The sequence below is a fragment of the Zootoca vivipara genome, chromosome 8 (genome assembly GCF_965207765.1).
Source record: "Zootoca vivipara chromosome 8, rZooViv2.hap1.1, whole genome shotgun sequence".
NCBI lineage: Eukaryota > Metazoa > Chordata > Lepidosauria > Squamata > Lacertidae > Zootoca > Zootoca vivipara.
In genome coordinates, this window is record NC_142591.1 from 59,380,699 (window position 1) to 59,398,436 (window position 17,738).

The 17,738-nt window shown below is 44.9% G+C and overlaps 1 protein-coding gene across 2 annotated transcripts in view; it reads right to left on the reverse strand.

Annotated features, from left to right (window-relative positions):
• Positions 1-16,026, reverse strand: part of ZNF704 (zinc finger protein 704) — a 56,453-nt gene extending 40,427 nt beyond the window's left edge. For both annotated transcript variants that reach the window (XM_035126042.3, XM_035126040.3), the window contains exons 1-2: positions 15,727-16,026; positions 101-348 (exon numbers count right to left, since the gene is read on the reverse strand). In XM_035126042.3, coding sequence (XP_034981933.3) covers positions 101-348; positions 15,727-16,026 — 548 coding nt within the window. The remainder of the gene's footprint in view (positions 1-100; positions 349-15,726) is intronic.
• Positions 16,027-17,738: the final 1,712 nt, after the last annotated feature.

A 17,738-nucleotide genomic window follows, 5' to 3' on the forward strand; every position in this document is an offset into this window, starting at 1 on the left:
TGTAGGAAGCGCTATATAGTTTATATCAGAAAAACCCAACTTGTTGAACTTGGAAGGCTAGTCATTTTGCCAATCTTCCCTGCTTTTCAGGCTTCCCTACCTTGCAGGAGGCACATCAATATTTGAAGATACAACTTTGCGTTTCTGCTCGAGAAGGCAGATGGAGCGGGTGCTTTCTTTCTCGTGCTCATGAACTCTACCAGGTTTTTTGGAGTCTGCTGTTTTCGAATCCTCTTCCTTCATCGCCAACAGAAAAAAATGTTGGTCTGACAGTTTTTGATTCAGATCACTTTTTAGCTCCTCCTGCTGAAATGCTGCGAAGGTCATTTCACGCTTTATGCTGGTTGCCTGAAAAATTAAAAGGGATTATTAGATTTCTTGCAATTCATTTGCATCATTTTAAAAAGAGGGGGCAGACATAGCCTCTAGGCATCCAATTCTATTTAGCAGCTCCGACTCACATTACCAACCACTTTGCTTCGCAGGCTTCAGACAGAAAGCTCTTCATTTCCTTTACTAGAGATATCTGCAAATTGTCATGAGCACCCCATTGAGAGTGCCATCCACATATCAAATAAGAGCAGCAAGGGCAAACAAGAAAGGTGTTCTTAGTGGGCAGCACCCAGCCTCAGTTCTAGAACTTGTGGTCTTCCAGATGTTTATTGGACCTCAGCTTCCATCATTCCTGACCACTGGTCATCCTGGCTGAAGTTGATGGGAGCTGGAGTCCACCAACCTCTGGAGGGCCACAGGTCCCCCACCCTTGACACAGAGGAAGGAAGACCCAGCATGCTCTCACAGCAGGACCATCTTGGCTGTGAATCCTGGAAGACTTGTGTAACGGACAGGGCTGGCTTGCGATAGAACCCCAGGGTGGAAATTGTTAATCCCAACCTCCTTGTTGAGTGACGCATTCCATTCCTGAGGGGCGGAACTGCCATGAGTTTAAAAGGAATGGGGAGCAGTTATTTCAGTTGATAGAGTCGAGAGGGGTTTTGGGAGCGGGAGCGTTTGGGTGGTTATAGGAGATATTAGAGTGCTTTTGGAGAAGTTTACTAGAAATATATTATTCAGCCAATGCTATCTGTAACTAAGAACATGATCTAAGAGCTTATATGCATGAAACCATTACGCATTTTACATGTCCTCTAATTTAATAAAGCTTTCTTAAATGTTACCTTAAAAACGGATGTGCCTAGTTATTCCAGTGAAGTATCCTAACTCAAGTGGGTGGTGACCGTAGAGAGGAGGTTAGACTTAACCTGAGGAGCAGGAATATAGTTTTAAAACCTCAAGGTCAAGCCCAGGGAAGAGAAGTGCCAGGAGGAAGGTGCCACAAAGTAGCCAAAGGCTGCAGGGGTGAACCTTAGGTAAAAGGGAATCCTGACTGTGAGCACAAGGTGGTTCCTGATACACTTGCCAGGAGTTAAAAGGGATACAGAGCCACGTTATTGGGAGAACTGGAACTGCACTTCGATCACTAGCAGACCCCAAACCTAAACAGGCAGTTTATTTGGGCGCAAGAAGGATAGGTGGGTGGTTTGTGAAATAACCAGTTTCCTTCAACACTCTGCTAGTGGTATAGAAAGGGAGGCACATCACATTGGTGGGATCCGCACATACTAGGTGGGATCATTGAAAGTTTTAGTGACAACGCCGGGATTGTCGCATCTAATTGGTGGCAACGTTTTGGGTTTGTCGCAACTTGCTCTCTGCCTTGCAGGCCTTTTCCCACCCACGCTAACTCCAGCTACAAAAGCTAAGGCTGAACAGACTCTTGGGTTAGGGTTTTGTTGAGGGAGGATGGTTTGCGAATGTTAATTTTTTTTTGTATCTTTATTTTATATCTTATTATGATTTATGTGGAAATTGTTCAATATGTGTACTTTCTGATGTTTCATTTATTGCCTATGATTACTTTTGTTAATGTTTGCAATTACGCATGTTGCAAGCCGTCTTGAGCATGGCTTACATATTCTTAGATGTGCTTAAGTGTTCAAACTTATTTTAAATTGCAGTTGTCATGTTTTACTGCTTTGTTGTTTGCTACTCTGGCCTCTTGGGGAGGAAGGCTGGGACAGAAATTGAATTAATAAACAAACGACAAATATATTAGTGAAAATGGCATACAAAATGTGTTACATTAGGGGAAACTGCTTGCAGAAAATGTTACAGTAGGAACTAATTTTTTTTTAAATAAAAAAATCACAAACTGATGTGGAAATGTACTGAAATGAATTTAAAACTGGAAAAATGAGTAACTGAAACAGAAATGGGTAGCTTTGTACAACTTTGCTTGCATCTAGCCACACTATGACCATGTGTGAAAATAGTCCTGTGCAAAAATAAAGGTGCAGCTTCAGTCTTGAAGACCTTTTGTGAAACGTGAAGGTTTTGGTTAAAATCTTGATGCTTTTCCAAGAGAGCTTATCAATAATAATTTTTTTAAAAATATGCAACAGATACATAGAATTTTGAATACATGGATTGCGGGGGGGGGGGGGGAGTTCAACACGGGTATTATCAGGAAACACTGCTGGTTGTTGCCCAGTGCCAGTTTATTTTTAAAAAACTGTAAAAATAATTATAATGGTATGGTATAAGGTTACTGTAAAATACAATGAAAAATTACAGTGCAAGCGCACGCTTAAAATGATTAGAGGCAAAATATTTAAATACATTTCCCATTTTGTAGTTTCCTTGGAAAGCCTTCTGGCACTTGTTTCAAGAGTAAAACCAGAATGATTACTTTAAGAACACAAACTGTATCCAAGCTGAAAGCATTAGTCATATTATACTTCTCGACATGCAGCCAAATGACATATTGCCAAGAAAATATGTTGCCCCTCTGTTTTGCAAAGCTAGCAGCTCACAACACAACACAGCCAACAATTGTAAACAAGTATACCTTTCACTTTAGTAATAACGGTCATGTTTGAAAGACAATGAGGTTTCCCATCTTGAAAGCTGATTTTTAAACCAATTATCCTGAAGAAATCAAATACTAATTCTGGGACAATTCAGACAACCACTGTGTGCATGGCACGTACCTGACATGTATGTGCGTAGGTCAGCTGTCCAACCTGGTGCAGAATTTGGTGGCCAGGTTGGGGCAGGACGGTTTGAGCATATTACACAAATCCTGGTCCAACTGCACTGGCTGCCAATTAGTTTCCAAGCCCAATTCAAAGTCCTGGTTTTTTTTTAACCTATAAAGCCTTAAATGGCTCAGGACTACAATACCTCAAGGGCCGCCTTTCTCCATATGAACCGACCCAGACCCTGCATTCATCATCTGAGGCCCTTCTTCATGTGCCTCCTCTACGAGAGGTTTAGAGGGTGGCAACATCATAACGGGCCTTTTCTGCAGTGGCTCCCTGTTTGTGGAATGCTCTCCTCAGGGAGGTATGGCTGGCGCCTTCATTATACACCTTTAGGTGCCAGGCAAAAATGTCCCCTCCTCAACCAGGCCTTTGGACGATTAACACCTTACACCCTTTTAAATGTGTTTGTGGGCGGGGGTAATGTGGTATACTGAAAATCTCCCACAATGTCCCTTTCAATGGTACAAATGGATGGGTCTGCTAAGGAATGCAGAAGACTTCATATCTGCTGAATTCATGGGTAACAATAATGGGCAATACTGTATATGGTGAGTAATAATAATAATATAATATATATTTTATTTATATCCCGCCCATCTGGCTGGGTTTCCCCAGCCACTCTGGGCGGCTTCCAACAGAATATTAAAATACAATAATAGGGATAATAGGGATAAATAATAAATACTGTAGGGATAAAGTCAGCAGAGAAAAGAGTGATGAAATGAAATGCAGCAGAAGTGACGGCTAGGAGTTTTTGTTAGATATGTTGAAACCTGTGTAGGCATTTGAGGAGATGCAGCAAGTTCTCACGGTCCAATCTGTAGGCCTATGGGTGATGGAAATTTCCCCTTTGAAAGTTCAGTTTAAGAGAACAGACGCACAGCACTCCCAATCTGCAATAACATGTATGGGGTTCATGCAAAATTGGATTCAAATTCTAATCAACAGGTTCAATTAACTTTGTGTTACTATTCCCCCATCAAGTTACAATGTATCAAAGACCAGATTTTTACACAGCCTTCAAATTTCATCTGGCTAACTTGCTCTTTATAAAGGGTAAGGAAAGGGGATGGGTAATTATAATTTTAGACTTGGGTAAAGAATAGAAATGCAATGTTCCAAGTTATGACACATATTCTCTCTTAGTCTCATTGCTCTGCATAGAGACCCTTCCCAAGTCAAAAATTTAACAACTCTATCCTGCTATTGTGCTAGTTGCTTCTCCAGTCCATCACATGATGCCTCTGACTCTGCAGGCGACTTACAAGGCAGAATGGTACAGATAAAGTAAGTTTGCTTTGCTGCAACCCACTATGACTCAACTCTACTGTATCTGCTTTTCGATGGGGATTTCCAGTAATTCAATAGCTATGCAGACAGAAGCCTGGTCTGTAGCAAAACTTGCTTTATTAGACCAAATTAAGTTTCAATCTGTGACTTAATTTGAAGTGGTACTATTATGGGATGCACCTTCCCCCACCCCCCCTTCAGTGGAGATTAATGATTTGGATAGAAGAGTTCTAGACATAAATGAAAGGACTAAGGTGCATAAAAGGGAAGGACAGAAATTTGCAGTAGCCAAGACAAGAGATAACCAGAACATGATTTGTGGACTCTGAAAAAACACCTGGTGGGTTGTTTTGCTGTTGTTGTTGTTGTTTTGTTTTTGTTTTGCTGTGCTGTGGAGGAGGGAAGTGGCATGACTTGGTGACTGAAACTCTGTGTGAGAGAGATAGAGGGGGGATTCTGAAACAAAACCTTATTTTATTAAAATTATTTAAACACTGCTTCCCATACAGGCTTACAAAATAGAATTCAACACTAAAATGTTTAAAAAGTAAATATTAAAATATACATAAAATCTAAATAAAATCAGCAATGCCAGTAATAGAGAGAGTGCTCCAAAGAGTGGGCACCACAATAGAGAAAGCCCCTTTTCATTCTCCCACCCCAAGTGACATGCTTAGAAAATGTAGTACCACTAGCAAGGATTTCTCTGATTATCTTAACATCCTAACATGTCTGCATAGGGAGGGGAAGGCAATCTTTTAAGTATTCTGGTCCCGAGTTGTTTGGGGCTTTATACACCAGAAACAGAACTCTGAACATTGCTTGGTACCTAACAGCAGCCAGCCTGTTTGAGCACTTTTAGCTCTCCACTCGGTACCTTCACTGCCATCTTCTGCACTAGCTGCAGCTTCTGAAATTCCAAGGGCAGCCCCACGAATAGTGCATCACAGTAACCCAAATATAAGGACTGCCCAATTCCAGGACATCGTTGCTGCACTAGTTGGTGATAGGTGCTCCTAGTCACCAAGGTTATTTTAGCCTCTAGTGACATAAGAAGAATTAATGCCTGGTTAACAGGGATAATAGTATCTATAGACCTTAGTCAATAGCCACATTAAGAAGTCTTCAGTTAACCATAATTTTGCACTATGTGCAACTGGGAAGCTAGTTAATGGCTCCAGAAGAAGCCCAGATATGAAGCCAGCTTCAAACCATGGTCTGATATCCTACCTTATTCTCAAACTGCTAACCATGGCTTCCCAGTTTGGATACAACATGAAACTGTAGTTAACTGAAGACCTCTTGGTTTGTTCCCTGGCTTTCCTGCAGGGGCACATGGCTCATTCACACCTCAGCTTATTAGGCCAAAATATTATTGTCTGAATGTAGCCAAAGAGAAGGAGGCTTGGGAGAAGCAGTTCAATCATGCATGTACCGTATTTAAGATGTCAATGATACAGCCATGAAAAATATATATCAGGAAGCTAGTTGGAGATGCAGGACTAGATATATGGAATGGGAGAGCTCTGGGCATAGAAACATTACGCAAAACCTTTTTAGAAATGATAATAAAAGGAGACTTACAGGAATGCTTAGGGTGCAAATTCTTCCTCAAAGCTTTTACTAGCACCAATAAACCCTTCCTGTAAGTCTGAAATATGCTTAATAGCACACCATCACTGGGAGCATCAGGGGCCAGGCTACACCTCATGCTGTTAAAATATCAAGCATCTAAAAAGCTATTTAAAAACAAATCTAATTGATTTGTATTCTTAACATACAACTCCAACCTCAAGTTCTCTTAAACATATTTTTTTTGTGCTAGCCTGAGGATAAATCAATTTGAAAAAGAAGAATTATATTGTACAATCTATTCAGCAAGAATAATATTCACGGAGGAGCACAATGAGGTAAGAAAGATTCTTCTATCAATATTTGGAAAGGTGCTGCTCTGAATTTTAATGTATTGTTACATTCTAGGCTACTCTTTGAATTTATTTACTCACCTTGCCAATGCCTGCTTATTATAAATAACCTATGCTAGTTAAGCCTAATCATTCAAAGTGTCTGGAAATAGCTGTGCTGAAGAACACTACCTGAAATAATGCATCAGGAATGCCATTATAAGCATCATTTCTTCTGAATCAACATTTTTAAAAAAATATAGTACAAAGAAAGAGAATTCATAGCTTTGCTATTCAACAGATGAAGAAATAATATTCTGCTCAAATATCAGTTTCTCCAGAACAGAAATGTGAATGGTTTTATTGTGGTCAAGAAATTATATGACTACTACTATATATTGCACAGTTTCATCCAAAAGGGCCAAAAAAGGCACAGTTTTCCTGCGTAACTTTTGACAATCCAAAGGCCTCAACACAGAAACGAGTAACATTTAGCTATACTTAGCTTACCCTGCCTATTTTCCCTCCCTTCCATTTTTCTGGCATGAAATACAACATAACGGGGACTTCCGCTTGAGGCACCATGGAAGATGGCTGAAAATTCCATCACTCCAGCTCCCACAGGGTAATTAGAGGCTGAGACGGGAGTAATCAGCCTCCCAAAATCTTCCTGGGGGGTACGGGAAGACACAGTCTCATCCGCAGATGCCCAACAACCCTGCCTCAAATTCGGAAGGAAGGAGGGGCTGGGTGGAGAGTCTGGCTCTCCTGGACGCTGTCTCCGTAAGCGAATCAAGTTCCATTTCTTAAGATGAAAAATTGGATTTAAGTTTTGGACATGCTTCAAGCGAGGAGGGGGGGATTACTCTGCTAATTAACCCAGCCACTGAGGTGCCAAAAAAGACTGAGTGGAAGAAGGATTAACATCTAAGATGGTATGTTGGAACGGATGGTATGTTGGAACGGAAAGGTGGGGGGGAGTCTCTCTTATTATTGTACTTTGCTTTATTATAGTACTTGGCAACCCCTCCCCTCCCCCAAAGAACCATTTACATTATCTATAACAAGCGAGACTGGAAGGTTTTGTATTTGTTGACATAATATGGCTCTAAAATTATAAACTATGTGGAAATAATAATACTATATAATTAAGGCTTTTGATCATTGATTTGCTTGGAAGAGGATAAAAGATTCTCCAATTTGTTGACATCAGACAGAAGCAGGATCTCATTAGCCGCTGAAGAGTCGTTAAAAAACTTTGGACGGTTTCCTGGAATCTATGTGGGGGCTGTGTCACACTTTTAATTTAGAAATCCGCCATATTGGAAGTCAAGACCGGGCTGCAGAATTATAAATAGTCATAGGAGGAGGTCATAGCTGTCAAGTTTTCCCTTTTCTCATGAGGAAGCCTATTCAGCATAAGGGAATTTCCCTTTAAAGAAGGGAGAACTTAACAGCTATGGGGGAGGTGAGCCTTTAATATGTCATTATATTTGTATTTCCAGTTTGATTTGGTAAATCTCCCCTGGAAAGGCTAATGTTTGATGCAACCGGTCTGGGAAAATTACTGAGCAGACGCTTAGACTTGATTTTATCAGAACTATGTGAAGATGGTGGCTGCCAGCAATGAAAAGTCTTTTGGACTGATTCGGCAGAAACACCAGCCTGTGAGGAAACACTGCGAACTTATAGAGGGGAATCATAAATATAAAATCCACACAGAAACACATCATTGTTTGTTTTAACTTGCTTGTGGGAACAACTCAGAGGCTGTGGAAGAATGAAGGATAACAACAGAAAGAATTAGAGGAACCATCGGAAAAGACTATGAAAGGCAGTAGAAGTATGAGACGATCAGAACCCTCCGAACTTGAAGCATGGGAAGTCCTATTAAAAAAGTTATAATTTGGCAGAATATTCAGACTATTTGATATGTATATTATAATTTGGAGCAGTGGTTCCCAACAAGTGGTCCGTGGACCCCCAGGGGTCCGCGAGCTATGCCAGAGGGGTCCGCAAGATCACCTCCCCAAGATGCGCGTACCGAGCGGCGCGCGCGCAGCGGGAGCGCCACGCACTGCTGCCGCGGCGTGGCACCCCTAGCAATCCGCTCCGCCGACTCGGGAGTCTCCTTGGGTCTCCTCAGAGGAGGAGGCGCCACGCCGAAAGCCCCAGAGCTCGCTTGCCTCCTTCCCGCCCTCTCCCTGCCTGTGGCCAGCAGCTCCAGACGCTGTTCTGTGGAGTTTTTGGCGTGGCTCCGCCTCCTCCGAGGAGACCCAATGAGACTCCCGAGTCGGCGGAGGGCGGCGGACTCGCTGCTGGGCGCCCCTGCTCCCTCAATTCAGGACCCGGAGGGAGGCTTTGAAGCGGGCGCGAGGTCGCCTCTTCACCTCGGCAGCTGCGCCTTCCCCTCCCCCACCCCATTCCACCGCCCACCCCCACCCCCAGAGAGAGAGGGGGCCAGTGTTTTTTGGGGTGGTGGTCTTACCCCCTCTGTCAGTGAGGGAGCAGTGCGGGCGCCTTACAAATCAGCCCCCTTTGCACAGAGGGGTGACTGGGTGGGAGAAGCCCATGGAATGCAGGCGCTCTAGCCCCGAAGAGGCTGTCACCTTGCTTGCAAAAGCAACAGCCTCTCCCGGGCTGAGCCGCCTGCCTGCCTTCTGTTGGCTCTCCTTAAAGCAAGCGAAGTAATTGCTTTAGAGGAGCCCACGGAACGCAGGCGCTCTAGCCCCGAAGAGGCTGTAGCTCTGCTTGCAAAAGCAACAGCCTCTCCCGGGCTGAGCCGCCTGCCTTCCCTGCCTGCCTTCCGTTGGAACGCAGGCACAGAAGGCAGGAGGAGCACTTTTGGGATGCCCCATTCCCCCCTGCTGCCAGTTACCAAGCCTGCTCCGCTTGCTTTGCTGCGAGCTGGGAGGGGTGGTGGTGGACGGGAGCTCCTGTCAGTCCGTCTCTTCTCCCAGCTCGCTGTACCAGCAAGAAAAGCAAGAGCCGCTTGGGCGCTGTGCGCGGCTCTCCCTCCCTCCCTCCCTCTCTTTCTTTCTCTGACTCCCTCCCTCCCTCCCTCCCTCCCTCTTTCACCCCTTCTTTCCTTATCATTTGCTAATTTCCACCTGCTGCTTCTTGTCAGCTTCTTCTCTGGGGAACCTTTCCTAAAAATGGTCAACAACTTTGGGGGTCCCCCGCCTAAAAAAGCTTGTCAATTCTTGGGAATTTTTTTGGGGGGGGCGCCGGAGGGATCTTCGCACCACGGCGCTGGATATGTTTCACTCAGCCAAAATTGTTTAATAAAAAGGTGCTAATGGAGCCAAAAGTTATTTTCTGCTGACTAGTAGGCAGGTAGAGATTTGCAGTCAGATTTCAGAGTGAAAGTTTCAAGTTTGGAACCTAATATTTCAGAAATAATGAACTCAAAGGACAGATTTAACTCATCTCATTAAGAACTGAAAATTAAAACTAACTGTATACTGATGGAGTACTCTGTTGTAACTGTAAAAAACGTATTAAAAAGACTCTTAATTTGGCTCTCACTTTTTAATTTTAGGATTAGGAATTAATGGGGGTCCTTGTCACAATAGCGGCTCGATGAGGGGTCCTCGAGAAAATTTTGTTGGGAACCCCTGATTTGGAGCATTTAATGTAATTTGATCAGATTGTTAAAGTGGAAAATTTAATAAAAATGCTTTAAAAAGGAAAGAAATACAACATAACGGGGTACTAATCTTCTGATGCCCAAACAGTATACTATATTTAAAATTACAAGAAACAAAAAATAGTTTACACATGCAAAAACAAAACAAACAAACAAACAAACAAACAAACAGTGAAAGGATAAATGGAATTAACTAGTGCACCTTTTTGGCACTTCTGTGCATATACAGCAGGGCTGGTCAACATGGCACCCCCAGGTGTTTGGACTATAGCTTCTATTATTCCTGAATCATGCTGGAATGGGATGGGAGTTGTCGTCCAAAACATCTGGAGGGCAACTCATTGGCTACCCCAGAATTGTGCATAGTCACCAGAAGGGAAGGATATACACTTTTATATTAACAACACATATGGCTGTTAGTCCCAGTAACTGCATATTCTTTTTGCCGATTGAAGCTGGCATATTTATGTAAATTTGTGTACAGTACTTTTCATTTGATCAGACCAACACAGCAGCTCCTCTCTGCTCCATGCTTTTCTTTTAAAAAAGAAGAAGCCATGGCTTAATTCAGGTAATTTTTCAAACCATAATTTTAAGAAGCAGGAACATGCAATTGCCCTTTACATTTTTTCCTCACTACTCCCTTCTTTTGCGTGTCCATTCTCTCCTCCAGCCTCAGATTCCCCCCTAAATGACTAAAACTGGAAACTCTTTTTACTACTAAATCTTCAAAACCATGGCTTGGAGTAGGTTCGCAGACCATTGTTTGTATGTCAGCACTACCTATGATTTGCATTATTGGCTTTCGAAGCACACAATGCCTAAGAAAAGTGAGAGATTAGGTGCATGAGAGGGGAGCAGGGAGACCACGAATTTGCAACATGCTCCCATTCCTTCAAATTATGACCCAGCATATCAGAAGAGTAGTACAATATCCAAACTGGGACATTGCCAGGAATAGTCTTGCGTTTTAAAGTTTCTCCATAGTTTTGGCCAGAGTTTCAAAAATGTGTAACATTAACTGATGGCGCAGCTTTTGGGACCATAGCACAGTTACTTTTTAACCCTCAGACCAATGTGTTTATAGTACAACTACTTCCAGTATCAGTCATAGTACTGTACATCATTCTTGGTTTTACCAGCAGATTATTATTATTTACTTCTATATCAATGCATCTCTTGATGATAAAAAACCAGGTTTTAAAATTCTCTGTGTAAGGCCCAAATGTTAACAATGCAAAACAGTACTCCTCAACAGCTTCCTTCCCCCATATAAAATAAATATAATACTTCCCCTTATACTGCATGTTTCTGAACAGAAGTGTTCTTGTCATACAAAGCAGATGTCTTTGATGTTTCTTGTCTTAACCAAGCTGAGTTTATTTGTGGCATCAGCAACAGGTTAGAACTCTCTGCATTACAATCCAACTATCGTGTGTCAAGTGTTTGTCAGCCTCCATCTCAGTTAAAAAAACATAACACATTAACCACCAACACAGTTGGATCTTTGAGAAAAGCCTTTCTGGAGCAATCAGTACACAATGTGGTTTCAACTTGTCCATTCCATACCTTTAGCAATGTTGTTAAGTAAGCATTATACAGCTTTTAGATACGGGGCTGCATTCAGATGCAAAGCTACTCCATGATTTAGCACTTCTTAAAAAACCATAGCGTTCTCCTGAGTTTGCAACCTCCCCAATTCTTTTTCTAGAGGTGTTTGGAATGCCCCCACCGCCTTTTAGTTGTTTTGTTTTATCCAAACTAGAAACAGTGTTTGAATGCTAGCTGTAGTCATTTTCAAAACTTTCCGATTTCAAACCACCAATTATGAAGCTGAATTGTCTAAACTAACTATAGTGGGCATTACTTATTTATTTAAAATATTTACTATCTACTTTTCATTTCCAAAGAATACAATAGTATATATTACATTAAAACTAATGCAAAAACGCAACACAAAGCACTAAAATGGCTACAACTTAATCACTAGGAGGAAACATGATACAATATTAAGCCATCAAGATCACGGACTAATGTTCTGTGAAAGCCTGAGTGAACAAATGAGTGTTCAGCTGAAGAGGGAACTCAGAAGAGTCAGCTGTACCTCAATGATGAGTGAGTTCCACAGTCAAGGTACCACCACTGAAGGCCCTTCCTCTATACAGTGGTACCTTGGTTTACAACCATAATCTGTTCCGAGGTCCGTTTCTAAACCAAAACAGGGTGTAAATAAGGTGCGCTTTCGCCAATGGGGCCTCCAAAAAAAAATTGTTCATAATAATAATAAAAAAGGGTCATAATCCAAAAAAAAAGGTTGCAAACCGGAACACGCACTTCCGGGTTTGACGTGTTTGTAATCCAAAACGTATGCAAACAAAGGTCACTGGCAGAGGAAGAGGAGTGTGGGGGAGTGCCCCGCCCCCGGCAGCGTGATCCCAGCAGGGTGCCATTGCAGCTGCCCCCCACCTGCGCTGGGCGCTGCCCAGGACGACTGCCACGCCACGCCTGCTCTCCGCCTCCCGGTGCCGGAGCATGAACCTCCGTCACTGACCAAGGTACCACTGTATTGACACATGGTTTATTTCAGCTGCCTGCAGGAGTGCCAGCTTGGCCCCGAGACTGTGGGTGCCCAGGGCCATGGGTGCCATGCAGTGTGCATGGCCTTCGTACTGAAATTTGTGGGTGCCCAGCCCCCACAACGGAGTTTTGTGGGTGCCCAGGCACCCCAGGAGTCAGCACCTACAATATGGCTGCCTGCAGTACAGGCAGGAGGGTCTCCCTTAAAGATCTTAACACACAGGTGGGTCTATATGAGAAAAGATATTCCTACAGGGAACTAGATCCCAAGTTGTTTAGGGATCCTTGAATTTAGCTCAGCAGCTAAATTTCTTTAATATTAATTGCATGGTCCATGCTGTCTAACAACATCTAAAGACCACAGGTTCCCATTTCTACTTTACCCTATCAAGCTCTCTTCTTTAGCAGATATTGGGTTAAACTAGCATGTGTCCTTCACTGTACAGCCAAAAACATTTCCAAGCATGCAGCACAGTTCTCAGGCTGCCATATTTCGACAGGGAACATGAAAAATGACAAATATATATACTTTTAAATAGGTTTAAACTGTAGGTCTCCAATCACCTCTTACTATCCCATTGCCTACAAACACTCACAGCACTGCAGCCACTGGTTCCATCACTGGTACATCTACCAATTAAGGAGCCAAAGCACCAGTGTTGAAAATCTCAGTTTTCCATGTTAACCATAATCAAGAAAGAGAGACACCTGAGACACAAACATATGCACAACATATATCCTTGATCATGGCTTGCATTGGTGTTGGTGTTAAGACTGCAGAAGGAAAAACCCAAGCTAAGGCCACTTTTACAATACCTGTTTATCAGAGCATTCATCCCACTTTGTTCGCAGGGAGCTTATACAACATCACGTCAAGCAATTTCCACACTTTCCAGTGCATTTCCCCATCACTTTCCTTACTGCAAAAGTCCAAAAAATTGTTTATATGGGTTTGTTGTACCAGAGTGCCAAATCCATTTAAATAGTGCCATCTGCATTTCATAGTGCGAGACTCAATCCTACCTGCAAAATGGCAACAGTTTGGAAGTGGCCGAATACAATTTTAAGGGAGATGATAAGACACCAGAAAGATCCTGTCAACCTGTTGGGCAATGCAACATTTCTCCACGCTTTCTCAGCCAAATCACAATTGGCTGTGGTGTGGTTATGTAAAATTGGACATGGTAGATACTGATAATGATTAATAAAAGCCTTGCACACACTTCATACTGTATTCCACTGGGCAGCAGAGAATAAAGCATAGACTTCACAGGGTTACATATCTCCCCGTTAACTCAGGAAATCTATCAGGTACCTTTGTAATCTGGACAAGTGCAAAATGTCATATAGGATAGCCCCACATAGAACCATTCAGAAGTTTTAGCTTTACAGAACATGGGCCTAGTTCTACAACAGTGACAATGCTAAGAAGATATGAAGCATAGAAAACTCTATGTAAACCTCTATGTGGGCAAGCAGAACAGAAGTATAAGAAATAAAACAGAGACTGACCACCAGGAGTATTGGACTGATTTCCTATTTGTCTTCTGGGCACAAGAGAGGAAGGGTGGCTACAATGGAGGACTTCTTAGTGGTGGCACCCCAATTTATGGTTCCCCAAAAAGTACCTCCTTCAGTCAGCTTTTATCCTTTGTTTTCTCAAAAACAATTTTTCCTGATTTTTGCTCTGACTGTTAGCTTCCCTCTGGCTCTTTAGATCTTGATGCATTTTCATGTTTTTTCTGTTTTAATGTTTTTCTGTTTTAATCACTTCTCTGTCACCTCTGTTAGTTTCTTTGTATACAATGCACCTTGGAATTATTTTATTAAAAAACTGATGGGCAATAGAAAAATATAAATGAAAGGCCATTACTCTGCATTATTAACGTTCTTTGTAATATATGCCTCCCCCAAATCCCACCACAAACTGAAGATCACCTAAGAAGCACCCTGTAGTAGTCACACATGCTTGTTTCAGAAATTTTAGAACCACTTGAATGAATGAATTTCTTCACTGGTCACAGGGGACTCTGGTCACACACAGTGCAAAGATTGTGCTTTGCAGTGCAATCCTCATGCTCATCTACTCAGAATTCAGTGGGGGTTACTCCCAAGAAAGTGTGTACAGGGATGCAGCCCTAATTGCTCCAACTACTTTCCCAATAAACCTGCCCATTACCTATTCACACACCCCCTCCCCAAGACACTTAATATCCCCATGGCTCTCTTCACTGCCTCATTATGTTTTACCATTCTCTCCTGTTTCACTGTTGCAGCTGAGCCGGCTTCATTCTTTTGCAGCAGCGTGGTTCCGATGCATGCATTTCAAAGCCTACTACACGCACACCCTAGTACCCCAAAACGCTGATCCTTATTATCAGTGGTCATTCCAGCATTGCCCTCTACTGTCAGGGGGGCACTTCCTTTCATGTTATTCATTCTAGCACAGCACACCATCCCTAATCCTGCAACAGCAAAAAGTTCTGCAACACAGCACAACAGACCGTGTAAAAAGGATCGTTGTTGATGCTTTTATTAAAAAAATGTAAACAACAGCCATCTTTATTTACACTATGAGCTAACTGTCTGAGATGGGTAACACCAATCCCAAAGGGCCTTTACAAACCAGTAGATTATGCTACATTTCCTTGTTTAAATCCACAATTTATTTATTTTTTAAATACACTACCCTCCCACCCTTATACCCTTTCCACCCAGAACGGTAGACGTACACCTGATGCCTTTGTCACACATTACATGCACCCAAACCCTTCCCCGCAGACAGCTAGATTTTCCTCGCAATAAACGTGGGTAGGTTGGGGGGGGCAGTTATGCAGCGGGGATGGTATGCGGCGGTTTTCCTGTCCAGCTTGGCAGGGCAGTCAGATGTGCAATGGAGTCGGTGCCCCGTCCTTCCAGCCTCGTGCTGGGAAGGCACTCTGCGTATGCCCCGGTGCTCCCTTCCCCTTTCTTAACCTCCCATTCTTTTCCTACCCAGGGCTGGTATTCGGGGTTGCAAGCAAGTTGGGGGGTGGGGGTGGGTGGCGGCAAGCGAGGCGCGCCTCCCGCGCAACTTCCAAGACGTCGCCCTATGAAGCCCCTCCGGAACGCCGTCCGGAGACTAGAGTAACGACGACCCCACCGGCCCAGGCAGCAGGCGGCGCTTCGACAGCGCTTTTCCCGCCCAGCGACGCCAACGTACCTTGAGGCTCCCCCGGGCGGCCGCGTGGCCCTTGCCCGGCCCGGCGTGCTCGGCCGGCGGCGGGCTGCCACTGCCTCCCGCTCCGCCGCCCGCCTCCGCCTCGTCGGCGTCGTCCTCCTCCTCCACGTCGACCACCACGTCTTCCTCTTCGTCCTCCTCCTCGAGGGCGGCCGCCGAGCCCTCCCGCCGGGGCGGCCTCCACGAGTTGTCGAGCTTGGGCAAAGGCTGCGCGGCTGACGGCGAGGCGCTGAGGCGCCGGCTCCCCAGGCTGGAGCGCTTGGCCAGGCGCCGCGCTTGCATGGCTGGCCGCGCCCAGCTCGCCTCGGCGCGGTGCGCGGGAAGCAGCAGCAGCGGGCTCGCTCGGCGGCGGCGGCGGCGGCGGGGCTCAGTTAGGGGGCGGCGGCTGGGGAGGCACTCACGGCGAGCAAGCGAGGGGGCAGCTGCTGCCGCCGCCGCTGCTGGGAAGGAAGGCCGGCCGCCGCGCTGCGGCCATGAGGGCGACCCGCGCCGAGGGCGAGTGGCTCCGGGGCCCCGGCTGCCTGCCTTCCCGCAGGCCCGGCGGTGGCGCTCCCCAGCTGCGGGGAGGGACGGGCAGAGCCGAGCAAGCGAGGCTCTTTTGCTAGTCTCTCTCTCTCTCTCTCGGCGCAGAGCGCTCGCTCGCCCCAGCCTGAAAACCCGGACTGGAATCGCCTTCCCGCGCTGCACAGGCGGCTGTTGCTGCTTCGGGGCTTGGGACGCGCTCTCCTCCCTCGTGCTTCACCTAGCAAGCAATGACTGGCGGTAGTCCGAGGTGAGGTGGAGCAGGTGGGCAGGGCGGCAAAGCCACGGCCCGGCGAGAAGGGGAGCTTTCCCCACCACGCCACCCCGTCGGGATCGAAGTGAGCGGGGAAATCCTCGCGCGAGGAAGAGACGCTCGAGGTGCACAAAACAAGCAGCAGGTGGAGGATGGCGCGCGCCTGATTGCCCTTTGGGAAGGGGCAAAAGTGAAGAGGTGGAGAGAGGGCATCCTCGGGGGAAGCTTCGGCAGAAGAGTCCCAACGCCCATCTTGTCCCGCCTCCTGCAGTTCTCTGGATGGTTATGGGAAGCCCGCAAGCAGGTAGGGCCTGCAAAGACTTTTTCCTGTCAGAATCATACAATTGTAGAGTTGGGGGGACAATAATCTAGTCCAGGCACCCCCAAACTCGACTTTCCAGATGTTTCGGGACTGCATTTCCCATCATCCCTGACCACTGGTCCTGTTAGGTAGGGATGATGGGAGTTGTAGTCCCAAAACATCTGGAGGGCCGGGTTTGGGGATGCCTGATCTAGTCCAACCACATGCAATGCAGGACCCCGCCCCCCAAAGTATGGGGCTCGAACCCAGGACTCTGAGATTAGGAGAGCTGCTGTCAGTGTGGGCAATGGTGAACTAGGCAGAGCAACGGGGTGACTTGGTATAATGTCCCTTCCTATGTTCCTAACCTTTTCAGCGCAATCCAGTGCTGGTTTATGCAGACTGTACTGTTAAATGGGGCTTATTCTGAAGTAAGTGTGTGTAGAATTGCATCCGAACAGCCCAATCCTAGGAGCTGAGCCGCTCCTAAACTCATTGAAATAAATGAGTTTAGGGAACCTTAGCTACTCTGGATGTTGTTTGATATTAATGCTGTTTGTCTTTATTTCAGCACCTGGTTTTTCACTGCCTTTTCCTGAAGCTTTGTTGTGCATTTGCTCAAACTTGCACCTTATTGGTGGTTTTCCTGGGGGGGACCTTTGCCCCTTTCCCTTAGTTGTTGCTAAAGGTGATCCTTGTATTAATTGATAGAGCAGTTAATTATTGGTCTATAACCCAGAGCCCTAAGGTCCACTAACCAATAAGTAAGAAGCACACCATAAAAAGTTCTGAGCAATGTATAAGCATATACATGAAAAATAACCAATATTTTTAAACAAACAAACAAACAAACAGGCAGATAAACAAACCTGCTCTTCAGATAGATATCAGTGTGGTATGGGGTAGAAGCCCATCATG